The 13,774-nt window shown below is 33.1% G+C and overlaps 2 protein-coding genes across 7 annotated transcripts in view; both read left to right on the top strand.

The window, feature by feature from the left end:
* The first annotated feature begins 6,391 nt into the window (after positions 1–6,391).
* On the top strand, positions 6,392–11,346 carry LOC111696015 (uncharacterized). 6 transcript variants are annotated; one of them, XR_002763989.1, is made up of 5 exons: positions 6,392–6,510; positions 7,667–7,743; positions 8,587–8,776; positions 9,143–9,448; positions 9,853–11,344. XR_002763989.1 is itself a non-coding variant. In XM_023465534.1 (4 exons), exons 1-4 carry the CDS (start codon positions 6,436–6,438, stop codon positions 9,359–9,361), a joined length of 561 nt encoding a protein of 186 aa, XP_023321302.1. In that variant the 5' UTR covers positions 6,392–6,435; the 3' UTR covers positions 9,362–11,337. The 6 variants fall into 6 exon arrangements, 2 of the variants coding, with proteins under 2 accessions (XP_023321302.1, XP_023321323.1); XR_002763988.1 differs by having other exon boundaries at positions 9,143–9,477; XR_002763987.1 differs by having other exon boundaries at positions 9,143–10,196; positions 10,913–11,337.
* Positions 11,347–12,151: 805 nt separating this feature from the next.
* The window catches only part of LOC111696119 (uncharacterized), a 35,038-nt gene continuing 33,415 nt past the window's right edge, over positions 12,152–13,774 (top strand). Inside the window, exon 1 of the mRNA XM_023465667.1 lies at positions 12,152–12,780. Coding sequence (XP_023321435.1) covers positions 12,279–12,780 — 502 coding nt within the window. The 5' untranslated portion in view covers positions 12,152–12,278. The remainder of the gene's footprint in view (positions 12,781–13,774) is intronic.

Genomic DNA, 13,774 nt, shown 5'->3' with positions numbered 1-13,774 from the left:
GTTTAATTCAGTGTGTGTCCTTGTATTCCTTGATGTTTAATTCAGCGTGTGTCCTTGTATTCCTTGGTGTTTAATTCAGTGTGTGTCCTTGTATTCCTTGGTGTTTAATTCAGCGTGTGTCCTTGTATTTAAATTCTTGATATTCCTATTTAACACCCTGACTGTCGTCTGTCCTAACTTTATACCTTAGAGAAGTAAATTTAGCAATATCAGCATAAATTTTTATTTAAATATAATCTATCAATATCTCAAGTTAAAATTAATCAATAATCAGCGCCAAATTTTCCTAGAACTTGATGATTTTAATTAATATTTAATTTTTCCGTATTGAGAATAAAATGCTAGACGGTAAATCCAAGTTTTGTAGACATTTTTGTTGAATACTTAAGACTTACAGATTACTGGTTGTGTTTTTGAGAGCCTAATAATGATCAGAATCATAAAAAATAATAATACATCTAAAATTTCTTCAGATATGTAAAGTATGTGGAATCCGGATAACAATAAATCAATGAAATAAAAAGTTGTTCTTATATGAATATACATGCATGTGAATTTACAAGAAGATACTTTGATACAAGTTTGTATAACATTAGTTTAACCAAGGTTATATTGCAAGGAAAGTTATTTCAGAGGTGTACGCATCTTTTGCACTATGTTGGATATTCTAGTTAGTGATACAGATATATATGCTGGATATTCTAGATGGTGATACAGATATATATGTTGGATATTCTAGTTGGTGATACAGATATATATGTTGGATATTCTGGTTGGGGATATAGATATTTATGGTAGATATTCTAGTTGGTAATACAGAAATAAATGATGGATATTCTAGTTGGTGACACAGATATATATGTTGGATATTCTAGTAGGTGATACAGATGTATACTGGATATTCTAATTAGAGATACAGATATATATGCTGGATATTCTAGATGGTGTCGAATATCCCACATATATATCTGTATCACCATGATGGTGATACAGATATATATGTTGGATATTCTAGTTGGTGATAAAGATATATATATATAATGGATATTATAGATGGTGATACAGATATACATGCTGGATATTCTACTTGGTGATACAGATATACATGTTGGATATTCTAGTGGGTGATACAGAGATATATGTTGGATATTAATCTAGAGAATCTATGATATCTTGGAGGCTGAAGCTGCATCCGCCTAGCGGTCAGTTTATCCCTACATTTGATTATGTGTACACTGTAGTGTGTTGTGGATATATTATTTATGTAAAATATATTCTATCATATATGTGTATTGTACAATATATCTGAATGTTATACCACAATACAATATATCTGAATATTCTTTCTACCCAAATCGACCTACTCAATATAAAACTTTTAAACTAAGCTAAAAACATATCCGTGGTCATACTGAGCTCCCCAGTCAAAGTTGAGGCAAATCGGATAAGGGGTTTATGACTTATGATCAGAAACACATTAAAACAAAGATATATATCTACTATTTTATATCTCCATATAAACTACTTTATATATATATATAGATATTTCTGAAGCAAATTTATTTCCTGCATCCTACAGGAAGGTAAAAAAATTTTATAATTAATTACTTAAATTATTGGAGGAACCTAGAGAAAAGTTGTTTTCCTCTTTCAAAGGTTTTCTAGAGTTTTGGAAAACTACATGATACTACATGTATGGAGATAATTAACTAAAATTGAAAACTTCGGATCAGGGAATTATCAATTATTTTGTCTCAGAAAATCATCAATCATTTTGTATCAGGGAATCATCAACCATTTTGTATCAGGGAATCATCAACCATTTTGTATCAGGGAATCATCAACTATTATGNGAATCATAAACCATTTTGTATTAGGGAATCACCAACCATTTATCATGGAATTATCAACCTTTTTTGATCACTGCATTCAATGCACTCTTATGCACTCTAGATATTATAAACTAGGCATTCAGAAATCTACTGAATAATGTCATCTATAATTAAAATATTATCAAGCATTTCGGATCAATAATCATCAACCATTTTAGTTTTTTTTACATTTAAAGATAACATTTTTGTTTTATCTACTTTTAACTGAACTAACGGTTAATTTATTAGTTAAAACCAAATGGCAACTAGATGAGCTGAATTGTCCGTTCTATTAATATATCCAACCGTACAGTACACGAACGGAGAAGGAAAAGTTCGAAAGTTCCCAGCCCTAGATAAAGGACGGATTCTTAAAGGCTTATAGTAAGCATGCATGTGTGTGTATGCAAAAAAAATGCTGTTGTTAATTTACAAAAATGGTTTTATATTTACATTATACTCTGTACAATGTACATGGTTACCAAGAATGGATGAGACGGCTCATAGTTCGCGAATGCCTTGTTCATTGCCTAGATCAAACTATGTCTAGTCAGTAATGCTTATATAACACTATGCCTAGATTTATAAATGCCTAATTAACATAATGCCTATATTTCTGAATGCCTAGATAACATCATGCGTAGATATCATAATGCCTAGTCACCCAATGCCTAGATAACATTAAAGCGAATTGAATGCCTAAGCATATTCAAGCAAGAAAGAAATGATAGTAGAAAATTCAAATGAATTATTACATACTAGCTGAAGTACGCCCCGGCGTTGCCCGTGGAAAAATAATTAGCAAAAAAAATTATCGAATTTTTTTAGTCTATAACACCACACGACCACCCATGACTGTCCACAACAAATTTCAGCCCAATCGGTCCAGCCATTTGGCCGGCTATACGCAATATATATATATATGCTGGATATTCTAGATGGTGTCGAATATCCCACATATATATCTGTATCACCATGATGGTGATACAGATATATATGTTGGATATTCTATTACGAATGTCTTGTTTTATTATGTAGATTTTATTGTATCTCACTAGGAATTAGGATTCACCAAATCACATTTGTTATATTTGATAGGCTGACCTTAAAACTTACAAATTTTTTATTGATAGATTAATTGAATTATCGTTTGTTGAATCATCATTACCATTAAGAAAACAGGCAAGAAAGAAATTGTACATTTTCAGAAAGTTGTTTGCAGATTTTGTAAAATTGTTACTGGATGGAATTTTTTTTCTCTCTCTTAAATACTCTTATGTCTAGGCATCATGTTATCTGGGCATTATGTTATCTAGGCATTATGTTATCTAGACATTATGAATTAGGCATTCAGAAATGTAGGCATAATATTGTCTAGGCTTTCATAAACTAGCCATTTAAGAACTATGCATTTACGAACTAGGCATTTACGAACTAGGCATTTACGAACTAGGCATTTACGAACTAGACATTTACGAACTAGGCATTCGCGAACTAGGCATAATGTTACTGAGCCGCTGAGACGAATGTTCACAGAGTCTTTTTGGTTGATTCTACAAAGCTGACATTTTTTATGTCAAATTATTATATTCAACATTTAAAGGCCGAGAATCAAACCTTCAGAATTTTAAGAGTTCCAGGTCACCATTACAGTCTCATCCTTTGTGGTTAACCCTGTTCTTTGCAGAACCGGTCAAACAAAACTAAATCAAAGATTGGGAGCTGATTTAAACAGATTTTGGACCATCTTCTCCATTATCATTTTTGTTGAGACAACTGTATGAGGTTCATGCCAGAGGTAGAGAGGATAAAAATGTCAGTAGAGGTCTCTTTAATTGAGAAATAGATAGAAGGTTTGAGATATATTGGAACTGAGATTATGTCGGATATTTTGTTGGGATTTGAACAGAAAATATTGAGAAGAAATAAATGAAATTTCTGTTTTCTGTGATTTAGCAAATTATGCACACCGATCTTAATTTGATTTTAATCTTTCTCTTCAATGTGATTTTCATTAAGTTATTTATTTGTTGTTGACATTTTTAATTAAGATTACTTGAATTCAGATTTACAGTGAAGCTATAAATAAACAGGATTTTTTGTAGGTCCTGAAGTGGTTTTACGTCAAATATAGTCATGCATATATTAGAGGAGGGGCAGCAGTTCTCTCCCCCCTCCCCCAAGGCATTCCAGGGGGGGGAGGAATCCGGGGGCTATAGGTTAAAGAGACAGTTTTTTGTGCTTTACTTGTACAACTTTCTGACCGCGTAACTTTTCTAGTTTTAATTTTAAAACTTGCCTGGTTGCATTCAAGGAATTCAAAATCTTTTCTCAAAAATAGCCCGACAAGAAAAAATCAAAATTTGAAATGTTTGAAAACATGCAAGATTTCATTCTAAAATTAAGTTTATTGTGATATTTAATATCTAACAGTTTCCAGTTTTTATATCTGTGATAAACAGATTTCTAGTTTTCATATTTGATGTAAACAGTTTTCTAGTTTTCATATCTGAGATAAACAGATTTCTAGTTTTCATATTTGATGTAAACAGATTTCTAGTTTTCATATCTGATGTAAACAGTTTTCTAGTTTTCATATCTGAGATAAAAAGTTTTCTTGTTTTCATATCTGATGTAAAAAGTTTTCTAGTTTTCATATCTGATATAAACAGTTTTCTAGTTTTCATATCTGATATAAAACAGTTTCTAGTTTTCATATCTAATATAAACAGATAGTTTTCATATCTGATATAAACAGTTACTAGTTTTCATATCTAATGCATCTATCATATTATTTTTTCATTTGTAATTAACCTAACTTCTAGTTTTCCTATATAGGTTCCATTTTTTACTTGTTTTGCAACTAGTTTGTAGTTTTCATATTTGATGCAACCATGTCTGAGAAACTAAATTCTTTGGGTTTATAAGTTAAGCCTCTATTTTCTAGTTTGATGTTTCCGATCGATCCCGCCAAATGTGTCTTTATATTTCCAACCTCTATCTACAGAATAATAATTCAACAAAATCTTCCCTCAGGGTTCTAACTAGGGTTATAAAAGAAGAAGAGTTTATAGAGTGAAAGGAATACGCTTGCAGGGGGTCAGAAAGAGCTGTTAAAAAGGAATTGAACGTGGTAGGAGGCGACTGGAGGAAAAATTACAATATGGGGGGGGGAATAATGAAAAATAAGAGAAATAATGAAAGTTTTCTAAAGGAAAGAAGAGGGAGATATTATAGAAGATTTTCTAGGAAGGAGAAGGAGTTGATAGCAGTTTTTCAGGGGAAACAGAAGAATTTCAGGGTGGAAATAGAAGAGAGGACGTAAAGAAAATATTTAGGAGAAAGAGAAGGAGGAACACGATAGAAGGTAATCAGGGGAAAGAGAAAGAGGGACATGACAAATTGTGTTCAAGGTTCAAAGAAAGAGGGACATGATAGATTGTGTTCAGGGGTCAGAGAAGTAGGGACATGATAGATTGTGTTCAGGGGTCAGAGAAGTAGGGACATGATAGAGAGTATTCATGGGAAAAAGAAGGAGAAGGAGGGACTGTAAAGGGAAAGTAGAAGGCTTTCATGATGTGGGTAATCACTTTTCACTGTTCAGGGGATAAATTTACATTTTCACTAAAAAAGCTTAATTTTCTGAAGTTTCGAGCATTGTTAATTCGAAAATTAAACTTGCAATTTTCAAACTTATTCATATATTTGCAGTTGATGAAGATCACTTTGGGGAAATAGTAAAAAAAAAAAAAAAAAATACGAACTAGGCTATGGGAATAATAAAGCTAACCATTTTGCTTATTCTCGATATAGATAAAATATTTTAAAGAACGGGTTTATTATTATCCTTTATTGTGGTATTTCAGAGAGCTTGTAGTTTTGGGGAAATATTGAATCCAGGGAAAAATAATCTGGGTTAATGGGCAATTAATTCCAAAAAGATAAACTTAATTTATTAGATTGAAAGTTTGTATGGAGGATCAAGGATAAAATACAAAGAATGAAGAATATAAATCAAGAAGGCTGAATATTTAAGAAAAAGATTTTAATGAAAAATAAACGAGAACACGGGGGAAACGGATATATTAATCGTTATTAGTTTATCCACAAAGGACAAGACTTGATGACAACCTAAAAAAAACTTGAAGGTTAAATTTTGTATTCTGTATTGCATATAGTTTTTGAATGAAATATTTAATGAATTAGGCAAGGAAATTAATCTTAGAGCTGCATGGAACTATAAATGTTAGAAAAAGGTCAATTCCGTACAGTCGTCTCTGAAGTTTCATCCCTTGTGGGTAACCCTTTGTATTATATGACTGCACACCAATCTATATGATAAAGCTCTTCGCTCATATATATAAATATATTTGTATGTATATATGTTAATAGCTATAGCTGGCCAAACAGCTGGAACGAAAAGGCTGTGTATCATAGGGGTAACAAAGGCTAAAAATAAAAAAAATCAAGTGTTTTTAAAACTCCACGGGCAACGCACGACACTTCAGCTAGTAATTAAATAACTAGAGATATATTGACCTTGTATTACAGAGCTCTGAGAAGAATGCCTAAAGACTATTTTGATTACAATGTTGAGGAGGAGGTGGAGATTATTCCGGAATCTGAGAAGGAAGCAAAGGAAGGGGTTTCTTCATGATGTTTTCTATTGTCAGATTTAATCATAAAAAATATTTCTGTGATTTTTTTAATATGAAAACTTTATTGGAAAGGACATTGTAATCACTGCTCCAAAAAACTATTTCAAACTATGAATTCTGATCAAATAAGCTAAGTTTGAATTATCAAAAAATTTCACCATCTGGTTGCAAATCAGTTTTTTTAATGTTTAAAAATATTTTTGCTTTTGTTTTTATTCGTTTACCAATATATATTTTTAAACTGTTTTTTGTCTAAAATTACCAGCAAATTTCAAAAAAGTAATAATTCCATAAACGATTCGCAACAACTTGGAAAATAAGATAAACCTCCAATCTCCATCTTGGATTCTCAAATAAAGGTTAAAAACGTTACTTCATCAAGAGTTGCTGAACCTACCTCATAAACAAAAATGATGAAAACATTTTTAAATGTCGATTTTTAATCCTGATTGTAATCCAAGGCTATTTATTTATCTCTGCAAGTGCAACAAATAAAGGATCAAATAATTGAGTTTTTGCAACAATCTCTGCAATCTAATGCCATGAACCTTAGATATTTGAAACTTTGAATTCCATTAGATCTATAAATAAACAGATTTACACCATCAGGTTGCAAAGATGTAGGGATTAGCCAATCTGAACTTGTGGCAAAACCAGAGTTCCTTTAGATTATTTATATTCCAAGCAAACTGTGACTTTCAAAACGAAAACTTTGAAGTCTTTCCTATTTTCATCCGGATCTTAAACCAGATTTTAGAATATTGCTTCCATCTTGAAGAGAACACATCTCTGGAGTGCATTCATTACTTTACCTTTGAACTAAGTTAGCTTTGAACCTTGAGCCCTGGCTCAATATATATATTTATAATTATAAACTAATATTAAACATGAAAGAGATTCTCAACGTTATTTACACTTTTCATAAAAAAGTGCAATATAATTATTTCATATCAAACAGTTAGATTATGGAGGCTAAAAGAATTCATAGTTTGAAATATTTAATGTCTACGACGTTGGGTTGCAAAAACATAGGGATTATAAAATTAGAGTTTGTTGTAAACACTCAATTCCCTTACATCAAAAATTCTTGCTCTTTCAACACACTGAAAACATTTAAAAAAATCAAACCCTTAACAGGTGGTAGAGTTTGTTTACCAAGTTTGCAGAAAAACATGTACACCTGGAGAATATATCTCATGGTTACAGGATGGCAGGTAGGAGAACATGTAAACCTGGAGAATATATCTCATGGTTACAGGATGGCAGGTAGGAGAACATGTAAACCTGGAGAATATATCTCATGGTTACAGGATGGCAGGTAGGAGAACATGTAAACCTGTAAAGTATATCTCATGGTTACAGGATGGCAGGTAGGAGAGCATGTAAACCTGGAGAGTAAATCTCATGGTTACAGGATGGCAGGTAGGAGAACATGTAAACCTGTAGAATATATCTCATGGTTATAGGATGGCAGGTAGGAGAACATGTAAACCTGGAGAATATATTTCATGGTTACAGGATGGCAGGTAGGAGAACATGTAAACCTGGAGAGTATATCTCATGGTTACAGGATGGCAGGTAGGAGAACATGTAAACCTGGAGAGTTTATCTCATGATTACAGGATGGCAGGTAGATGAAAATGTAAACCTGGAGAGTATATCTCATGGTTACAGGATGGCAGGTAGGAGAACATGTAAACCTGGAGAGTATATCTCATGGTTACAGGATGGTAGGTAGGAGAACATGTAAACCTGTAGAAAATATTTCATAGTTACAGGATGGCAGGTAGGAGAACATGTAAACCCAGAGAATATATCTCATGGTTATAGGACGGAAGGTATGAGAACATGGAAACCTGGGCAGCATATATCATGTTTACAGAATTATAGGGTCCGTCTCTACAGTATTTGACCTAGTACAAAGCTAGGTACGTAGTATACACTACATTGAATCGGGTAATATTTTTGACAAATTGTAGATTTAAAAACTATTTCAACTAAAGATTAAGTAGAAATTCTTCTCTCTATTGCTGGATTATCGACATTGCAATCTGCAGGATAATCGAGGAAGTAATCTTCAAGAGCTGTCCTACTCCTCTCGGAAAGAAGCAAAGATCCTGTCCTGAGGATCAGATGAAACCCCGGGAGAGAGTTGAGAAGATTATCAATGATCTCTTTGAGTTTGGAGTTCCTGTCGAACTCCTGTTCGATGTAGATGATCTGCTTAAATCTAACAACATTCCGAAGGTAGTGTAGGATGCATTTATCTGTCCAATACTGCAAATTCAACAAATTCGACAGCTTTTAAACAAACTTTTTTTTTGGCATCGCGTCAACTTTGATTGGATATACATTCAGATACAGTTCTTAATTGAATTTTATGGCTCAAATTGGAAACAGGAACTCGCCCCCCCTTCTCACATGAATCCCCTGAAGTCGCATTTATGTTGGTTTATCTATCTATGGCAAGGGTCAATTTCAATGAGAATAGCGTCGTTTTTTATTTTATTTTTTCATGCAAGACTTTTGAAAAAAATACACCCAAAAGCGTGATAATCGAGATGACACAAAAGAATTCTAACAATTTTTCTAAACATTTTTAACCTGTTTCAGGTTACAGCTTGTCTCTTGGAGGTAAAGATGATGGTGTATACAGGACAAGGCAGGAGCAAGCTTAAGTCTGTCCAGGACGTAGTTAAGGCTCCGTTCCGTTGCTCCGTCTGCAAAGAAAAGTTCTCCAGGAGTGATCAGCTCCGTCACCATCTCTGTGAAAACCATCCGGATAAAATTGGGTTTAATCTTAGAGCTCTTCTACAAAAAATGACGACATAAATTAACTTTTAGAGAATATCTTCGAAAAACAACGAGGATTTCATTTAAATATTTCTTGAAATGAAATTTTGGATTTGTACACTACAAGTTAGGCTGGGGAAACAACATTTTTGCTTGTGTTGTATTTGCTAGCGTCATAGAGGTCATTTTTGTAACATGTCTTTTTTATGTGAAAAATTTCCAAGTCTGTCCTATCCACAGAGCCTGTACTAGTCTAGTCTAGTTCTGTAGCCTGCTGATCCTCAGTAAGCACTACCTAACTGCAGAGCCTGTACTAGTCTAGTCTAGTTCTGTAGCCTGCTGATCCTCAGTAAGCACTACCTAACTGCAGAGCCTGTACTAGTCTAGTCTAGTTCTGTAGCCTGCTGATCCTCAGTGAGCATTACCTAACCCTTAATAATGTAATGGGAATGTTTTTTCATATAGAAAAAAATTCGGTTTTCTATTTGTATATAGCAAAAATAATAATAGCAAAAATGTCGTACTCATAGCGCCAGTAGAACTATGAAACCTGGAGAACTACCTAGTTAGTGGATTAAATATATGCTGACACACCATAAACATTCAGCTCAACTTTCCTCATTCGTTTCATTAATATTACTTTGAAAATACATTCATTAAGATTAACAAATCCTCCCCCCCCTCCCCTTTACCTCCCCATGTTTACAGGGTCGACCAAAAAGAATGAGACTTCAGAGACAATTACAGATTTTCTCAAATTTATGGTTACCTGCAGTTTTATACATGTTTCTTTTTTTCCCTAAATAATGTAAAATGCATGAGTTTATCAACTACAGCTGACCTAATCAATACATCATCTCGTTTTTCACCTTAGGTGGGTAACCCTGTTATAGTTCTGCATACAAATTCTTAACCCCTGAATTATATTCTTAAATCTTGAATAAGAAAATGTTTTAAATCCTTTTCCTATATTCAATCTGCAACTCTTTTTCAAGTTGTGCAGAAAAAACATTTTCAATAGATTATTTCAATTTTAAAATCAATCTAGATATCTATACATTTTATCAAAAGGAAACATTTAATGTATAAAAATACAAATATGCCATAAATCCTGGTAACTAGTTATGTACACTGTGCAGTTGTATTTTATCACTAACTGGTATCAAGGGGACTGTAAGTGTAATTTCAATTGATTTTTCATGCAAATGCCCGATTTACAACGGTACCCTTAAAACCGGTATATGTTCATCGATTATCAAGATCTTTGTGTGTAAACTAAACGAAAACTGTTTCTATATTTTAAAAATTCCGATGTGCTTTGCCCCGTGAAAAATGTCGTCTTTTTAACGTTAAACGCGTTTTGCAAACATTCGAAAGTAAATATTTATTTTCTGTCACATCTAGAAAGTAACTGTTGATTTCCTTAATATATGACAGCTTGCAAACAAAGTGCTTAACAATTAAAAGGTTTCAGTAGATAATTAGGGACATGTCAGACATCCTTTATCAGTCAAAGGTTTAAAGGGCAGCTGTTCTGAATCGGAGGAAACTCTTCCTTAAATGGAAAGTCACTTGCAATTACGTTTACAGTCCCTTTTATAATATTGTTCACGAATAATGAAGCATGCATATGATATGTTGATCCCTAATCACATCATCAATAGATATTATATCATCATTTTATTTTTTTTCTGTGAATAGAAATTGATTTGAAACTGTTTTCTTAGGACCAATGAAATCTCATTTGTCTTAAATTGAGTTTAATTTAAATTAAATAATTCATTAATTCAATTAAACACATTTAGTTATTTCCGGGCTGAGATTTCTTGATAAAAAAAAACAATTTTAAAGATTTTGAGTTAGATTATCCCAATATGATTTATTGTATTGTTATATAAAATAGTAAATTCTATAAAAAATTCTTATTGTATAATATAGATAAATGCTAATCTCTAAATTTGATGTGATTAAGCGAGAATATGACTTGTATTATTGATTAATAAACCAGGATTATATCATTTCTACATTAGACCTGCCTTATCAGCATACACTTGCTGAATAGAAAGGTTGGAGAGGGGGGGGGGAGAAAATATTGAGAAACTAATCTAAAATAACTCATCGAGCTGATCTACACCATCCCCTGCCCGACCCCGTTACGGGATATTTTCACATTTTTAACATTAGACATTTTTTAGGTAAAAAATTGCATTCTCTACAATTTTTCCATAATTGATAAAGATATTTTTCCTTTTTCCCTGAAGGATCTGACGAATAATGACTGAAATAAAAAAATAAAAAATTCTATGTCGACCTGCTTCTTGTTTATTATGGTCTATCAGTTCTATCGCTACAATCAGATCTTTAGCGACCAACCTGTGTCTTGCTTTTAATCTGAAGAACTTAGTTTCTAAATTTGTCAAGAAAGGAAGTGAGCTTTTGCCACAAACTTTGATTTCATATCCCTATATCCTTGCAACCCGATGTTGTTGAACTTTAATATTTCTAATTTTGAATTCTGTTAGATCAAATAGTTAAAGTTTGAAATATCAAAGGTTTACATCGCCAGGTTGCAAAGATATAGGGATTAGAAAAGCTGAGTTTGTGGCAAAAACTCAATTCCTTTACTAAATAATTATTTAAATTGCTTATTTTTTTTAATTGAAATGAATGTTGGTGTAAGTAATAAAAAATCGATTTTTATCAAAAAATTCCGAGTGTTTACATGTTAGGTTCGAACAGGTTTACATGACAACGGCCCGGATTATAAGGAGAGAAGAGATTACTCCGGGTTCTCTGGCTAACAGTTACATCCCAACCCTGATAGATGGATTATACACACAGTTTTAACTTTATCTTTCCGGCTTGAGCGGAGAGGGCAAGGTTGTTTGTTTTCCAGGTTTATACAAATAGAATACGTTTTTCGAGTTGCAAGGTTCAAGATAGTTAGATCTAGTTCATGTTCCGACATCGCGGCCAGATATATCCCACCAGTTCCCCTATTTTCCTCGGATCTTCAGATTCAGAGAAGGAGACCTCGGAGCGGCCTTATCCAAACAATGGTCCCAGTGCGTGGGAAAATGCTGAAGAGAGAAGAGACGGGTGTGTCGGTATGTTTCCTCCAGATGATAGGATTCAACGAACTCACAGTTTTTTCTCCTCTCACGAAGACCAACCAAAGTCAATCTATCTCAAAAAAGAGAATACTGCGGAGGAGATTTACTTGTCGGAGAATCAGCATGAGATCAGTCCTACGGATTCATCTAGCAAGAGAAAGATAACATGGAATGTTAGCGCACCTTCCAACACTCCCAATCCCAATAGTTTAGTTCCAAGGGGAAGAAACCAAAGCCAATTATCAAATCTCTCTCTTTCTCTCTCCCCGCTTCCTTTTCAATCGTCGATTGCCCCCTGCAACTCACCGATGGAACCTCCTCGATCATTTTCATCCTCCTTTTCAGGTGAAACTAGAGGAAGAAAAAAATATATATTTAGAATAATTCTAGATTTTTTGAGCAAAAAAAGTTACAAACGATGATTTTCTAATCCATACATTTGAGCAACTCTATGTTGTAGACCTTAGATATTTCAAACTATTAATTCGGTAAGATGAAATAATCTATGTTTGAAATGTTAAAGGTTTCCAGGTTGCAAAGATATAATGGTTTGAATATTTGATTTTTTGACAAAGACTCAATTCCTTTCAGAAGATGAAATAGCACAATTTATAAGATGTTAAGAGTTCCATTGTTGATAACTTTATTTGCAACCTGTTTTTTTATCTAGAATATTGATATTTACTCTGCAGAAATAACAGAAGTGAGAGAAAAAATGAATATTTTCATTTAAATTGTTGCAAACCGCTTTGGACAGGGAACATTCGGGATTTTCGAGAAAAAGAAAAGTCAGCGGCGTTAAGTTTACACTCCACGCTAGCGTACACCATTACGTCAATTTGAACAGCGTTCAGAGATAAACACATAAAATTCTCTGTCGTCGATGGTCAGTAAAAGGTTTAATGGGTATAAATTTGAATCGGGCATTCCACTTCTGCATTGAGGGTCACTTGAAATTACGCTTAAAGTACCATTCAGTTGTGTTTTGATGTTAAAGGGATAGTCCAGATTTTAGTAACTGCATATTTTCTCTGTTACTTTCATTTGAAGAATAGCCATTTGGCAAATCAAAAATATCCTGGTGGAAAAACCCAGATTTTTTTTTGTAAATGAATGTTTTTTCTTTTCTGCGGCAATGCTCTTATAGACTTTTAAAGGGACTGTAAAGGAAAAATTGATAGGGGGTATAGGCTGAAAGCTAATCACTTTAGCTCTTGATCACGACCCATGAAAGTTTTATCTGATGTTCCTGTCTTGAGAAATTGATTTAAAATTATACGAAAGTTCATACATGTAAAATCTTAAACTTAAATCACGTGACCAGAACTATCACCAATGG

The sequence above is a fragment of the Eurytemora carolleeae genome, unplaced genomic scaffold (genome assembly GCF_000591075.1).
Source record: "Eurytemora carolleeae unplaced genomic scaffold, Eaff_2.0 scaffold11, whole genome shotgun sequence".
NCBI classification, from domain to species: Eukaryota; Metazoa; Arthropoda; class Copepoda; order Calanoida; family Temoridae; genus Eurytemora; species Eurytemora carolleeae.
The sequence above is the reverse complement of the archived record's forward strand: the minus strand, read 5'-3'. Positions and strand labels throughout refer to the sequence as shown.